The following is a 16,908-nucleotide window of genomic DNA, read 5'->3' on the forward strand; positions in this document are numbered from 1 at the left end:
ATCAGTACAGTGTGCTGAAGAGCGAGTTGAATGAATGTCTCGGGAGGCAGTTTACTCTTCAATGGAAGAGCCCAATTCATTTAAGACCAGGAACTATCCAAATTTCTTATGAAAGAAGTACTATACTTCCTGGAGAGTACAGGGCCCTTTGAAAGGAGGCAGCGAAAATATGTGGGTATTATAAATCGGAAGATCTGAATTCAGTTCCCTGCCATTTATGCATTGTCATATCATTTATTTTTACTGTTTGCTCTTTCCAAAGGTGAGATTTTGTTTTGTGAGAAGTACTCTTTCCATTTTTCGATACGAATACACTTGAGACGGTGATGTATTAGATATAGATTATACCTAATTTCAAATGTCAGACTACTGATACCAAGATTTTTTCAGTTAAATTCGTGGATTTAAAAAGGTGTTAATTGTGCCGGCAGATTCGGTATCACCTTATTAAAAAATTGATAAGGCAATTTACGTGCGGTGGACAAATTAAACTTGAAAAAGTTTACCATCCTCAGGTAACGTTCCGTCGAAGATGGCTAGTCTGTTTATTAGGAATGTACTTTTCAGTTGTGTGTTGCTTGCGGCGGGAGGCTATGCTGATGTCGATTTTATTGATTGTGGTAAGTACTGAAAAAAGGCAATATATTAAAGAGTTGGAATCGGGAGTTGGTTGATCAATGTCGTATTTGCAAACTAATGGGTATCTCAGAAGACAGTTTTAGGTCAATTTTTGTATCGTATATATCACAGTTAACTTTGGGAAAATCAGGTGCATAATAATATTTGCTAAACATAATTTTTTTCCATCTCCTATTGTTTAAGTGATATGGTGGATATTGAATGATCCTAAGCTGCTACAAAATAAATCTCAAGAATATATATTTTTTAATATCTGCTATTTTAGAATGAAATAATACATTAACATTTTGTAGATGTAAAAAAAACATGCGGACAAAGGGATATTGTACCCAAATTAAGCAATTGGGCTTGATTTTCGACGAGAGGTTATGTTGAATGGATCATATAGTGTCAGGGAGAAGATTCGTGTTGTAGTGTTTTCCAAATAATGCGTTATATATGTATAAATTATATCTGAGCAACTTTTTTTTTTAACGGAATCACCTAATATAAAACAATGTTTGAATTTTTTGAACTATAATTTGAAAGGTATGAAGAAAGAAGTCGAATAATGCTGCTAAAAGCGCTTTTAATGAATGTTAGCTTTTCGTTTCAAATCGCTTCATGTGGGTTTCGAATTTTAAACAGCGAAGCGTCGACATTCATTACTTTTAATTCTGTGTCTATTTTGTTCAACAAAATCCTTTTGCAATTGTGTTCTAATTCGTTATGATTTTTGGTACGTTGATGCTGCATTCCATGGTTTACATATTGTCGATAAATGAGTAATTTTTGCGCTTGTCAATGTTTTTAATTATTAAATAGACCAGTGTTTAATAACATCTATGCTGTTTTATATGTGATATAAACTGTTACCAATTCTACTTTCTTGGTACAATTGGTTCACCGTGTACAATTTTTTTTGAGATCATAGATAATTAACTAAATTAATACCTAATATTTTCTGTTTTTAGAGCTATACCAATTAATTTTAAACTGAAAATATAGAAATCTATTTTGGCATTTTGTTTTCGAAACCGTTATAATATTTCATTTTTCTTGGGAACGCCATAGTATATTTTTATGTATTTGTGTATTTTTGTATTTGTGGTATCACCATTCTGAAAATTCATAAACACATCGGCTAGATCTAGATCTAGATCTTGCAAACGGACAGCGGCGTTTTCAAAACTAGGATAAAGCGTAGAAGAAGCGCTGCGGTAGGTTTCATTACTAGATATTAATATGCGACTGTAACATAGACAACAGTATCGGATATTAAATTGCGATGCAGAAGGCAAGGGGAAAGCACTCTCAAGAAAAACTACTATGGCAATGAATAAAAATCAAGCAACACCCCCAAGTTTCCGGCGTCCCTTGAATGGGATAGGGACGTGAAGAGTCCCCGGGTGGAAGACAAATAGTGTTTTAAAAAGAATTGCAAAGTGGAATTTTAGGACACTATATCAGGCATGGAAATTGACATTAATAACATGAGACAGGCAAAGATTAAAAATCGGGATCTTAGGATTGGCCATTTTTGGATTATTTAGTCTTGGGCCACTTGACAAGAAATTTAAAGAAACGTGAAATAACTATAATCATGGGCGACTTTAACGCAAAAATAGGAAAAGGAAAAGTGATCCATAACGTGGGCAATTTCTGATTGTACACAAGGAACGAATGAAGAGACAGATTGGTGGAGTACTGCCAAGAGAATGACTTAGTAGTAACAAATTCATTCTATGACCTTCATCCTAGATATTCGTGCCTGATGATAACGAAGCGAAGTGAAAACAGAACCAGATTGACTTTATGCTAGTCAACAAGTACAGATGGAAACACAGATCATAACCCGTTGCTAGCAAATGTAAAATTACGGCTGAAAAGGCAGCAAAAAGTACAAGAAACCGCACGGATGTATGTTGAAAAAGATTAAACCAAACACAGATTTAATGAAAACCTTCAGAACAGACTAACAGGAACGAACAACTGGGAAGATATAGAAAGAGCTTTACTACGATCAGGAGAAGTGCTCGGGGACCTTCCATTAAAACGAAAGAAAAATTGGATGACTGATGAAATCTTTGTGCTCATTGAAGAAAGACGAAAATATAAAAACATCGATTAAGGACAATATAATGCCATTGATAAAAGAATTAAACGTGAAATCAAAAAGGCCAAGGAGGACTGGATGAAGAAACAATGCACAGAAATTGAAGAATTACAGAAGAATCATGATACATTCGGTTTGTACAGGAAAATAAAAGAAAGAACTGGTAACGTCGAGAAAAAAATACTCTGTAGAACGAGAGACAATTTACTTTTGGAACAGAATGATATAAAAAAAATATTGGATGAGTACAATTGAATCAATTGTACAGACAGAACAAACTAAGACGAACAACGCGAAGTCTTAGAGATACCTCTGGAATCAAGCACTCCCAAAAAAAATGTAAAAACAAAAAGACTCCAGGTCGAGATGAGATACAAATTGAACTTCTCAAATCACCGAAAGATGAAAATATAATCACACTCAACAACATACTTAATAATACGCGGACGATACAGCAGTCCCTGGAAGACAATTCTTGGTGAACAGGATCGATAACGAAAGCATTAAAATGGGACTTACAATAAATAATGTAAAAACTGAATTCATGATTGTCTCGAAAAACCCAGTCAATCGAGGACAGCTGTAGAAACCCGTAGAGCGCGTTGAAAAATATAAATATCTAGGAACTTACATAACTTCAGACCTAGACCAAGATCACGAAATAAGAATCGAAATTGCGAGGCAGTCTTTCTTAAGATTTAAGACACTATTCAAAAATATGTGCTTTAAACTAAAACTTGAACTTTCAAGGCTCAAACCAAAAAGAAATTAGAGTCTTGAAATGTGGCTGTATCGCATAACCTTAAAAATACCCTGGCCTGCTAGAATTACTAATGAGGAAGTGTTAAGAAGAATAGGACAAGAAAGGAAATTAGTGATTACGATCAAACTAAGAAAAACAGCTTATCTTGGTTATATTCTATGAAATAATAAGTACTAACTACAGACTATCACGCAGGGACGAGTGGCTGGAATAAAAGGCAACAAAGAAGGAATCCTGGCTAAGAAACATCGGAGACTGGACTCAGATGATTGTAGGAGAGCTGTTTCACGTTGAAAGAGACAAAGACGCATTTTGAAAAGTGGTTAGGGGATGGCACTGGAAGAAGAAGAAGATTTTGCTCCACTTTCCTTCAAAACGACGATTTTCGCAAACTTAACTTATTTGTCCCTAAATATTCAACTGGATCTGGTTGTACTTTGAGAAAATACTTCCCCAAAATGCCACATTGAAAATAAAAACTGTCAAATTGGCAAACGCCGTTAGGTCTTATTGATTGAAAGCTAGATTTGAAATGATAGCGTGTGCTCATATTCCAAAAATTCTCTCCTGGTTTCTATTAATAAAAAATGCTAATAAAACCAGGCACTTTTGAATGTTGAAATATTCAATTAGACTTTGCGGCATTTAATATTCAATACGGACGCTGATATTATATTATTTTGTGAAAATGCGTAAAAGATCACACTGCCTGGTGTACGAAAATGTCATAGCCGCCTATTTACGGTCCCTATATTATCTAATAGCTATATTATGACTCGAAATATTTGTTAATATGTGTTAAACTAGCAATTAAAACTTTACAACCAATAAATGTTTTATTTTCGAAAAAAAAAAATACACGCCAACCCGCCACCATAATTAGACAATGAATGTTGTCGAAGCGACCAATATGAAATACTCTCGCCACTACTCCTACAGTGCTCACGTAACAGCATCGGAGGAATAATGGGCAACACCAGAACCTAAACAGCAGAAATAATATCAGCATAGAGGCAAATTTCTTCCCTTTTATTTACTTGTTTATTTATTTATTTTTTTAATTTGGTGAGCGTATCAAAACAAGATAAACTAAAGATATATGTAGGAATAGGTCCATTATCAGCTGTCCCAATATCGCTCCCCTCCGGGAAGCAATTTTTAATCTATTTCACAGGTACATCTTACAGTCGTCTTGTCCAACTAGGAACGAAAGTAACACTTCTTTTTTGTCTTTCTTTCCTCACAGGGCATACGATCTAAGGAAGCTGACAACAACCAACGTACTGAAATTCTTATCTCTCATATGCGCAATACTTCTTAACTTCTCCTATCTCCGAGAAAGACTTTGATCATTGTGTAACTATAACACTGCAAGGGCATTCACCACCACAAACTCTAGTCGTCTGCCTTGTCTCTCAAAAATTCTCTTTTTCGCAAGGTCGATAGCAAACGGGTTTGATTCCTCTTTTAATTTAATTTCCAATATACAATCCTTAACAGTTCCTAACACCTAACAATTCCGCCATTTATTTAGCAGTTTCACGATGTTGAATTTAGATTCTAAATCCAATTCTGTATTATTATCGATTTCATTTAAATCAGATGGTCCCAAATAACCGCGTTCAATTAAGTTCACCCTGTAACTTTCCAACGTCATGGAGTTAGTACACCCTCTCCCAGCGTCTGCCAATTAGCTTTGTTTCCTTCTTTATCGCCCAAATTGGAAATTAGAATAATACGCTTATGGGCATGACGTGCCTGGAAGAAATAAAAAGTCACCCTCCCTCGGCGTTGATCACCAATAATTAACCCAAAATTGTCTGTTTGCAATAGTCAGCAAAGTCGAAGTTTCTATCTGGAATTTGTCGATCTTCAGCGTAAACTTAGTCTCGTCATAGACCGATATTACACTTCCTGCGAAACATTTTAACGAGTTCGACACGGGAAACATTGGGACCTAAAGTTTCTCAACAATAGACTTGTGAACTAACTTAACTGAACATTTACGTAACCTTCTTTTATAATTATTAATTAATTAAGATGATTTGGTAGAGGAAACGATTGCAATAGCAACATCTGATAGTTCCTTTGAATGGGCAATCTTTTCCTACACTTTTAAACAGTTAAAACACTCGCGGTTCTGACGTGCACCAACGTCGATCTTAAGTCGTTTGGTTTTTATTTCGTCTTGAGGACTTTGATAATTTTCGAGAGGGGCGACAAATCCGGTATACAGTTGACTAGTTGTTGAAAACTGAAGAGCTCTAGCTTTTACCGGCAGTTCTAAAGGTAATTTTGTAATAAGACTGGAAATTGCTGCGTCTTCGCCTTATCTCTTCTGTTGTATAAGTGCCAATTTATCTTAGTAATATGGCGCCATTGTCTCACCTGGCTTCTTTATTTGCACAACTAACTCTTCTAATACATAGCATAATCGGTGCATCTAGAAAATCCGCTCTTTAAAACGGTTTTACACTCATCCCACAATTTTCGGTAGCCGTCCATCCTGTTAAATCAGTTTCGCGCTGACCCTCTCAATTTTTGTTGCATAAATGTGTATTTTTTATATTCATTCCAACTATGAATATATTCTAGTTGATCACTTTTCTGTGTTCAGTCCGTAACTGTTGTGAACCAATTAAAACTAGTCACTTTTTAATATAAACGTTTTATTTACGAATAAAGAAATACACGTCAGCCCGTTTGTGTAATTAGTCAACGAAAGTCATCGAACCGCCCCGTATAAAATACTCTCGCACTCCTTTACATAAAAACCCTTGCTGGCGTATGGGATTTATCTAAGCCAGGTACTCATGGAGCATCGGAGGAACAATGGGCAACATATTTATAAAAAAAATTATGCACGGATCAATCAGGGTTGCGACTCATTTCGGATTTTTGCGGTTATGGATTTGGTAGCGATCGGGTATTTTCGGTAGATATGGGGTTTTAAAGATTGCCTTTCACGTCGCGTCAAACGTCACTCAGCGAATGTATTCTTGCTGTTTTGCAAAAATGTACCCAACCAGGGATGATCGTAGAAAAAGATGCAACTTCTTCAGTTAGTCGTTAATTTATTATATTCATTTCCTCTCTTGCCAAAAGTCGTAAAAAATAATTCATTTGGTAGCTCATGGATCATTTATCTTTTCATTAAAAATGGTCTTTACTAATGAAAAAAGAATGGATCCAAAAAAATAAGAATAATTCTAATTACTAAATTATAATACACATTTTGTAAAACATTTAATTTGATTTTTATTGACACCAAACTGTAATATGTTCAGATCATTTTATTTTCTTGTTTCAGGATCTGACATAGCTGTTAAAGAAGTATATTTCGATAGGTGCAGATTTGCGCCGTGCCAAGTATTTGCAGGTACTTCATCGAGAGTAAAGATCATTACCAGCAAATGTAAGTAGCACTCGATCGCCTATTTAAAGTTTAGTTATTTTCAAGGAACTTAAAATAAAATAAAATAATTTCGTTAGTTGTCAACGACATTTACTAACAGAGTTTTTATTATTATTTTATTATAATATTTATGAAACTTTTAAAGAGAACATGCACATAAGTTCTAAAAGTTTTGACTTTCAAATCTTGATTAAAGAAAAAAAGGTTTTTAATTAACAAAACTGGACGCTTCTTTTCTATGTGTTTGTTTCTACTAGTTCCAACTATCAGTTACTTTTACATCGACGCATATGTGAAAATATTCGGGCAAAAGTTCTATGATCTGGCAGTTGTGCCAAACGCGGAGGCTAACGAACCCAAGCATTCGACACCGTTTAGGGATAGCGGCCTCTTCGACGTAGTGATCCACTTCGGAAGTAATTTAATACTGGTAATAGTGTCCTAATTTATTGAGAAACATATGCTCCGAGACGTATGTATCGTACCAAAGGATTATATTAACACTATTTCATATTTGTCACTTATATAATACTTCTCTTATTACAAATCCATTAAAAATAATTAATTATTACCTGGTATCAAATAAATTTTGCCGACTTTCTAGTTACTCTGTTAAGCCTGTTTCCCACTAAGCAACTTTGGAAAATGCACATAAAAATATTAAGCAATTAAAACTGCTAGTGCTACAGCCTATTTCTATAAAGCGTAGAGTAAGAAAATAGGAAATTCTGTACAGTTCCACTCAGTTTCGTGTGGGTAAATTGTGTGCAATAATATCATTATTCCTTTTTCTTTAAACATACAGTTGCGCCACAGTATTACAAGATTAGAAATAAAATGGCGTCATGCACATCCACGAAAACATAAATTATTTCACGATTTTTCAATACCGAATTACAAAGGCGGTCCAAAAGAGGCAAAATTTCTCAAGTTCACATTTCAAAGCAGCAGTTTAAGTGGATCCTCCCAAGAAAATTTCAGCTCCACCCGTAAAAGTAATTGGTTAAGATACCAAAACTGTAATTCCAAGAAAAGATGACGAAGAATATTATGATCTTTGCATTTTAAGTTATATTTATTAAGATATATTTTTTGTGTAATATTTAATAAACAATAACGATACCTAATACAATGTACCGAATGATTAGTTTTCGTTAGTTTTGGCAATTGTCATAAACCTTGGGATAAAAATACTTATGACTAAATTGGCCAAGAGAAAATGCTGGAAAATTATGCAATTGATTTCTTGAATTTTAAATCCCGTTTGGTGAGAAATTTAGTCAAACTTGGACTTGTTTAAAAGAGATCTTTTGCTAAACGAACGAATATTAGTATTCCGAAAATATTCCGAATGATTATGACGTTTTGTTTTTATTCCTGTTACTGGCATAGGTTAGTAAAGAGATATCGAAATGCTGTTTTTGTTAGTTCTTTATTTGGCTATCTTTTATTGCAGTCAAAATAATATCGTTGTATTTATTTTTTTGCAGAAAATAAATTTTATTGGTAGTTATGCTGCAAGACGACCCCTAGCATTCAGTCGTTCTGAAGTTATTGCCACTTATTTATTTATATTTGTAATATAAATATTTATAAGAAGTATAGCAAAAACTATTATACGAAAAAGAATCCTAAACTTGTTTCTCAAAAAAACGGGATTGAAATTCAATATAAATTTAGAAATAAATTCCATCATTTTCTCTTGGACGCTTTAGTCATTTCTTTCGGAGATCAGTGGTATCTTATGTTGTATGGTCTTTCAAAATCCAAAAAAATGTTGGCATATTTAAGTTTTCAATATTCCCTTGTCCAGTTGCTGTTGTTTTTGTTTTAGAGACCAGCCGTTCTACTCATTAATACAACTTATAGGGATAACGACTTCAGGTGGGGCCAGGTTTGCATTCAACTTGAAGTAGACATATATTAGTGAGTTAGTGATTAAATATTTATTTAAGCTTAAATAAACTTGTATATTTATTAGTATATATTTTGTTCCCTTTATTTATAATTAGATAATATGATTCTATTTACTACTCCTATTCTATTTGTGGTGCGTTTTTGTCCTTTATGGCCAGAAGAGCTCTGTACTCTCGCTGAAGTACAGTACTTCATTCATGGAGAGTGTAGATAGTTCCCCGGGCTCAATGATTTAAGCCCCTAGTACTTTTAATCATTTGCGCAGCTGGTTAGAAGTTTCCTCTACTTTCCAAACTCAGCCTACATATGCTCTCATCGCCCACTCTAATGCTCGAGGACTTGCTAAGATTTCTCAAAGCGTTTGTAGTCGTGCGCGACTGAGACTGAGAGCTGAGGCGTAGAGGGTTCCGCAATTAGAACCCTCGACTTCCTCATTCCCGGTAAGGTCTCCGGGAACAGAGCCTTTCGTTGGCGTGGTTTTCAGAGAGCCGGTCACCATTATGCAGCACTCGCGCTAGAGCTGCCCTGCCCTGATGTTGTGTCTCTCATCGCCACCATACCAAGGCAGCGTAGGAATGAGTGGTCGAATTTCTGCCTTCATTCCCCAGTTGTGTCCGAGAGGCGACAACACATTTACAGAGATGACGGCTTATTTAATTAACGTGAACCGTCTAGGAAAGCTTGGAGTTTACAGTCATCCCTTAATATTTCACTGTCTGAACCGGTTTCAATTTCACACCTAGTTATGTTTTGACTTACGTTAAACTTGTTTACTAGTCTGTTCCAATTATACAGACAGAAACACAAGGTAACCAATGTTCCTACTACGCAATTTATCCGATTAGAAAACACTTTGAACAAAGTAGTTCAACAGAATTATCGATCAATCAATCAATACAGTGATAGTAATTGGTGTCGATGTATTTACTATCCATTATTTAAAAATAAAATTTTTGGCGCCACTTTTTAATGCACAATCATAAAGGCTGATAATTTTCTTACATATCAGTTGGGAAGATCTCATTGCATCAGTTTTATCTTGTGATTGCGAACTTGTATTATTAGAAATTTGTTACTCAGCATTGATTATTTTCGTTTTAGGACAGTTTGTTATACTTGCGAAGTGTGGGCTACAGTTAATTTTGCTACAGATCATGTCCTTAGACCACTTCGCTCTTAGTTCTAATAATATCTGTGAGGACATGGTCTGAAATCTATTTTCTATTTCCATTTTGCTCACATATGCGGGTTATCGCAGTTCTTAAGTTTTTTGACATTCTTTCTTCAAGAAATGATCACCGACGAAGTCATTTGTGGCTTTTAATAAACAGTTATGTCCCCAAAGACGACGATAGTTCCACAAAGATGCCTTCCGATTTCATTCAAGTGATCCATCCATGAATGCTTGTGGTTTCGAGTCAGCCCCGATACTTCACTACAGAGCCGTTTTCACCATCATTCATTTTTTGTATGTGAACAGAAGTAGCTCATTTTTGTCGGATTTATCCACAAGTCTCATTGTCCACACCGTTCGCTAGTTCGATCGAGAGCCTTTTGCATGAGTTCCGTTACTGGTCCTGGATGGTCTTGTGGCTCTGACCAAAATATTCAAAATTTGCATTAGATCTTTCGCTCTCCAGCGGTTGTTCTGACGACATTTCCAGTAATCTCTAATGGCTTCTTGGGATATGGTTATGTATTACTTAATGAATTTAATGTACTGGTCCCCAAAGAAGAGTTTGGCGTTAACCATGCTCTAGATGACCAATCTTCACTTTAATTAAGTGCATTGGGTTTAACAATATGATAATAATTTTCTACAGTATTAGCGTAGTTAAACGAACATTAATCCTATAACACTAGCACTTAACGTAGGAGACGAATGACCTAATGCTTAATTTTAGTTGGTGTCGCAGGATTGAGGACACAATAATATCATAAACATAACATAATTTTTTTTACTAAATGGTTTTCAAACTTCTAAAAGCTCCCATTTTTATACCTCTTTTAACTAGTTTTGAATTCACAAATTTTTATTATTTGACAGTGGGTCCATGCGTAGTTGCAGTTAACGTTATTCTCAGGAATGTTAGAGAGAAGAGAATTCTGAACCATTGTTCACAAAGTTCTGCTTGCTAAAAACCCTTTTACTTGCGCCCATACTAATATTATGGGATTTAATTCACAGCAAAATTGCATACAAACTTACAATCTCCATGAGCTTCTTCTTCTTCAAATGTGTGTTGTTTCGGATTTTCTTGAGTGGTAGCCATCCGACTCAGGAGAAATAAGATTCAGCATTTGCTGTAACTAGTCTTCAGTTGCCAGTCCGTTTTGATCAACCTTGCCTCGCGATTTTTAAATTTTTATTTTTTCAAGTTCGGCCATAGTTTACACAGGTTTCCTTCAGATAATAGATATTCCGGTTTTTCCTTCGAAATTGCGTAGCTGCTTTCAAATATCATGAGCTGATTCTATTAAAAGTGATTTTCTGTTTTGAGATTTCGCAACGAAAATTCATTTTGTTGAAAGTTTACCACAATTTCTTCTTACCCATGGATGAAATTAAATCATCATTTCACATTTCAAACATTATTTTGTCTAAGACAGTTATTTGTTTTTTGTAAGTAAAATTATCTGATGGTAGTCTTTTCATACAGTTTCTTTTCTTTCTCATTGGTCCAATTCCCCTCATATTCAATTCTATTCAAAGTCACATTCAAAACGTATTACTGTCGATTTTCACTGAGAAATTAGGACTAAATTTTGAAAAATCTTCCTTATTGCAATCATTACACCAAAACCATTTCCAGTGAATACACTGGAATTCTTTTTTTCGACAGACAGAGTGTTTTCTGCGGAGTACTAAAACCACTTGTTACATTTTAAACTCGCTTTTTTATTTGGAGTTTGGCACGGGCGATACATTCGCTACTGCGTGTCAAACAGTACTAAAAGGGTTGTGACTTGCTAGCCGCTTTAAGGCATAGGCAGCGGTGCCAGCTTTACAATATATATAAGTTATACATTATTGCCACAGCTATAACAAGAAAACAATTTGTTTTCTAAGTCCTTAACATGCCCCCGCCTTGAACTAACTGGGTTAGTTAAAATAAAAGAAAATTGAACAATACTCTCCGAGAAGCACTAACTCTGCTTTGATTCACACACTACACATTGCATGAAGTATCTTCCTCCATGGGTAGAGGACAAATTTTTGTGAAAGCCCTCTTGATGGTCTTACGCGAGGTGCGGATTGTCGCCACTCTGGATTGATTGTCCCGCCCGGGATGCAGTGATAAAACTCTGCCTAATTTCCACTGGAGAGGTGGCATGTTATCTTCTTCGATAAGTACCAGAGCACCCTCCTTAAGTTCAGTGGAACTAGTTTTCCATCGATTTCGTTGCTGAAGTTCGGATATATACTCCTTGCTCCATCTAGTCCAAAAATGTTCCTGGATTTGTTGAAGCTTTTGATATTTGGATAGCCGATTTTCTGGCATTTGCTGAAGATTTCCATCTGGGACGGCAGTTAACGTTTTTCCCACAAGAAAGTGTGCGGGAGTTAATGGAGTGAAGTCATTAGGGTCGAACGATAGAGGTGAAAATGGTCTGGAATTTAGAATAGGTTCCACTAACAACGAATAAAATTCTTCGAATGTTAAGCTTGCGTTTCCCATAACCCGTTTCAAATGAGGTTTGGTGCTTTTAATCCCAGCCTCCCAAAGGCGTCGGAAGTGCGGTGAATTGGGTGGTATGAATCGCCACTCAATACCTTCGCGAGAAATAGAATCTTCGGGAGAATTACCTTGAGATACTAGAAAATTTCCTGATGCCTTGAGATCATTTTTAGCACCTCCATAGTTTGTACCATTGTCTGAGTAGATAATTGACGGTTTACCACGACGAGACACAAATCGCCTTAAGGCTAGGATAAACGCATCACTGGTCAAATCTGACACAAGTTCCAAATGGATAGCTTTGGTCGCGAAACAAATGAATAAACAAATGTAGCCTTTTGATAATTTAAAAGAACGACCTTTGTGACTTATAATTAAAAATGGACCCGCATAATCCGTGCCTACCACATAAAATGGTGTGTCAATTAAAAATCGGATACTTGGTAAATTATTTGGATATTTTGTGGCTTAGCGCGAAAACATTTTTTGCATTTTCGAACGGTTTGCTTTGCAAGATTTCGTCCTGCTGCAGGCCAAAATTTTTCGCGGATTGAAATTAGAAGCAGTTGGGGACTTGCATATAGCAGAAGCAAATGTTCTGTTTCGAAAATTAATGTGGTCAGTCTGTGCTTTGTGGAAAGTAGAACTGGATGTTTCCTGTCATATTTAAAATTTGAACGATCTAATCTACCACCGACTCTTATGATTTAGTCTTCGTCCATAAATGGACTTAAACTTAGAATTTTACTTTTCGTGTGCATGTCTTTTCCGTTTAATAAAGCATTATATTCAGTGGCAAAGCTTTGAATTTGGGATATTTTAATCAACCTTAACAACGCTCTGTTTTTAGTTTAAAGCAATTATTTTTGAAACGAAGTATGTAAGCTACTAATCGAAACAGTAAATTTAAATTTGGATATCGCTCAGATAAAGACGAATCTTGAATGCTTATAGTGAAAGACATTACTGGTTTGTCTCGAAATTCTGGCAATTTGACCTAGATAGACTCCACGCGAGAGAAGGTCTGCAGGATTGTCTTTGGTAGAAACATATCGCCACTCGAAATTAGAAGTTAGGTTTTGAATTTTCGCTACTCGACTACAAAGGTTTTTAGAAGATGTGAACTAGTACGTATCCAACTTAGAATAATAATAGATTCGGTCCATAGGACACAACGAGTTACATTTAGATTTAAAGAATATAGAACCTTTTCTGTTAGCTTGGATAAAACTAGAGCACCACAAAGTTTCAAGCGAGGAAGAGTTAATGTTTTTATCGGAGCCACTTTGGATTTGGCAAATAATAGAATGATGAATGTACCATTCGAGTTGCTGCTTTTTAGATAGATGCAGTCCACATAGGCCAACTGCGAGGCATCTGAAAAGCCATGAATTTCTACATTTCTACTTCAAGATTATTTAAATTCGAAAGTTCGCATCGAAATTTTGTCCATGTTGTGTATATGCTAGGTGGGATGGATTCATTCCAATTTAGTTTCTCCAGCCACAATTTTTGAATTATGATTTTTGCGATTACAGTGCAACGTGACAAAATATCAAGTGCATCGAAAATTAGACTTATTTGTGACAAAATAACACGTTTCGTAACTGGATTTTTTCCATCACATGCATTGAGTTTGAATATTAGTTTATCTAAAACACAATTCCAAATTAGACCAAGAGGTTTTGCGTTTTGATTTGAGCCGAAATTTAAAAGGTTATTGGAAATGTTGGAATTATCTAAATCTCTTAAGATAATAGGTACGTTGGAACACCATTTGCGCAATTCGAAACAACCATCTTTTAGAATTCGTGTTAATTTTTTACAAATATGTGAAGCATCTTCAATAGTACCAGACCCTGTTAGCAAATCGTCGACATAAAAGTCATGACGTATAATTTTCTAGATCTTAGGATATTCATTTTCGCACTGATTTGGCAAGTTCGAATAAACATCGCATAGCTAAGAAAGAAGCGGAAGCTTGACCATAGGTTACTGTTACTGTTACTCGCTCGTATATTTTTAGCTCCTCTGAAGGGGATTCTCCCCACAAGATTCTTTGCAGGGATCTATCCTCAAGTTTGACTAGAACTTGACGATACATCTTTGTGATGTCCGCAGATACGACATATTTGTGGCATCTGAAGCGTAAAATGATAGAAAGTAGATCGTCTTGAATAGTAGGACCCACTAACTGGATGTCGTTTAGTGACATGCCATTTGAAGTAGGGGCTGATGCATCAAAACTACTCTTAAAGCAGCGGTTAGACTATTAGAATTTAGAACGCCGTGATGTGGCATGTAATAAGCCATGTCTTTTAGAGAATGGGGATTTTTAATAAGAGACATGATATTCCTGCATAAAGGAAATGTATTGAAGTTTTAGTATAGAATCTCGCTCAAGCCTTTTTCCAATAAATAGAAATCGTTTTTAGAGGTAATGAATCCACGAATCGGTTATTTTCATCTCGTACCGTGTTCTGCAGGAAATGTTCCTCGCAAGCACGCTCTTCACCCGACATTTGTTTGATGGGTGAGATCTCCCCCACTTCCCAGAATTTGCAAAGTTGATGCTGTAAGTCGAGGAGGTTAGAACTGAAATGACGTTTTGTACCTTTGGAATTTGTTTTGCCTCTTGGGCCGGACACAATCCAACCTAATCCTGTTTTTTGTAAGATAGGCTTATTCGTACCTAAATCGATTCTACCTACACCTAAAATTTTCCAGAACAGATCGGCACCTATCAATAATTGAATTTTGCCAGATGTATGGAAATTGAGATCAGCAAGATGAATGTTTCTTGGAATGTCCAAAACAGACTTGTTTAATTTGATATTTGGTAAATTGCCCATAATTTCAGGTAAAATCAAGCACAAAAGTTTTGAACTGAAGTTTCCATTCGTAGAGCGAATAAAAACATCACATTTTTGCAGAATATTTGATGTCGAATTATTTAGACCTGAGACGGTGACAGTAGTCTTAGATTTGTCTAGCAGTAGACGGTCCACAAGATCAGCTGAAATAAAACTCGATTGGCTACCACAATCTAGTAAAGCGCGTATGATGTGAACATTTTCAAATTGATCAAAAATTTCTACGCTGGCTGTAGAAAGCAAAATTTCACTTGTTTCTAACATCGAAGAAGACAATACAACTTTATTTGCTTCGGTAGAACGACTTTCCTCCTTCGAAGAATCGTTATTTGGATTGGACGCCACTGGAATTTTCAGAATTTTCAAACGCGCTAGTAACATGCAGCATGTGTTGTGTCGCCTATTACAACAAAATCATTTGTTTCGTTGATGATGATCACCTTTACAGTAGACGCATTTGAGATTTGCAGCGTAAAAACTGCGAGTATTGCCTTGAATATCTTTGAATTTGGCATTTTTGTACGCGTGTTTTTAAAATTTCCCAAGTAGTAATCTTGTTACTAATTTTGTATTGCTCCCACTCTCTAGCAGTAGTTTTGTCTAATTTTGTAATGATTAGATAAATAACTATTGTGTCCCAATGCTCGGTGGGCTCTTTTAGTTATTGTGAAGATCGCAAATGTTAAGAAACGCAATCAGTCTGGTGGGTTTTAACGTAGGTCCACGTTATTTGCTGCGCTGATTGTTGTTCGATTGAGTGGACTGTATTTTTCGATAACTTTATTTTTTAACTTTTACAACTTAACAAACTTTTACAACTAACAAACAAAGGAAAAAACATATGAAAATGAATAACGAAGCTTAACGTTTGCTAGCACGGGTTGTAATGTCGAGACCCAGCGTCCCGTGGTCTCTCTTAAGGGTCGGCAGCGCCGATCCCTTTTTTGCAGGCAACCTTTTTTTACGGTGCTCGCGATGTTGCCGTTGCTGGGCAGTTTTGAGGATTGACCATCCCGCCGGCCTTGAACTGTCCAGCGGACTTCAAAGCGCAGAAGTATTGATCTCGTCCACGGGTAACGGGCATATCTTGTTGATTGACCGCTTGACTATCCCGTTCCTTGTGCGTATGGAAACCACTCGCACCAAGTTGTCGGTTCCAGGATGGACTGCTACAACGCGACCCATTGACCATTGTAACGGCGGCAAATTTTCGTCCTTGAGTAGAACTAACGCATCCACTTTGATGTTTTCGCATTTTACGTGCCATTTTCCACGCTGCTGCAAAGTATGGAGGTAGGAATGACTCCAAAGCTTCCAAAAATTTTGAACCAATTGCTGCAACTGATGGAAATTTTTCAAACGATTGCTGGGAATTTCGGTTACGTCATGTTGAGGTGTGGCTAATAAATTTCCACCTATTAATAGGTGCCCTGGCGTCAGAGATTGTAGGTCCGTGGGATCACTTGATAAAGGAAGGAGAGGTCTCGAATTTAAGATAGCTTCAATTTGTACAACGACTGTATATA

The 16,908-nt window shown here is 36.1% G+C and overlaps 1 protein-coding gene across 1 annotated transcript; it reads left to right on the plus strand.

The window, feature by feature from the left end:
• The first annotated feature begins 437 nt into the window (after positions 1–437).
• Positions 438–8,839, plus strand: LOC132708834 (uncharacterized). The gene is made up of 4 exons (XM_060659754.1): positions 438–620; positions 6,808–6,912; positions 7,170–7,342; positions 8,747–8,839. The coding sequence occupies exons 1-4, from the start codon at positions 533–535 to the stop codon at positions 8,837–8,839; spliced, it is 459 nt and encodes a 152-aa protein (XP_060515737.1). The 5' UTR covers positions 438–532.
• The last annotated feature ends 8,069 nt before the right edge of the window (positions 8,840–16,908 follow it).

This window comes from Cylas formicarius, unplaced genomic scaffold (assembly GCF_029955315.1).
Source record: "Cylas formicarius isolate icCylForm1 unplaced genomic scaffold, icCylForm1.1 PGA_scaffold_10__41_contigs__length_53128322, whole genome shotgun sequence".
NCBI classification, from domain to species: Eukaryota; Metazoa; Arthropoda; class Insecta; order Coleoptera; family Brentidae; genus Cylas; species Cylas formicarius.

What these genes read in the sequence shown, in the direction of transcription:
- LOC132708834 (XM_060659754.1), top strand. Translation starts at nt 533, where the DNA reads ATGGCTAGTCTGTTTATTAGGAATGTACTTTTCAGTTGTGTGTTGCTT. An exon ending in TGTCGATTTTATTGATTGTG is followed by an intron (nt 621 to 6,807) that starts GTAAGTACTGAA and finishes TTCTTGTTTCAG; the next exon opens with GATCTGACATAGCTGTTAAA. An exon ending in AAAGATCATTACCAGCAAAT is followed by an intron (nt 6,913 to 7,169) that starts GTAAGTAGCACT and finishes TGTTTCTACTAG; the next exon opens with TTCCAACTATCAGTTACTTT.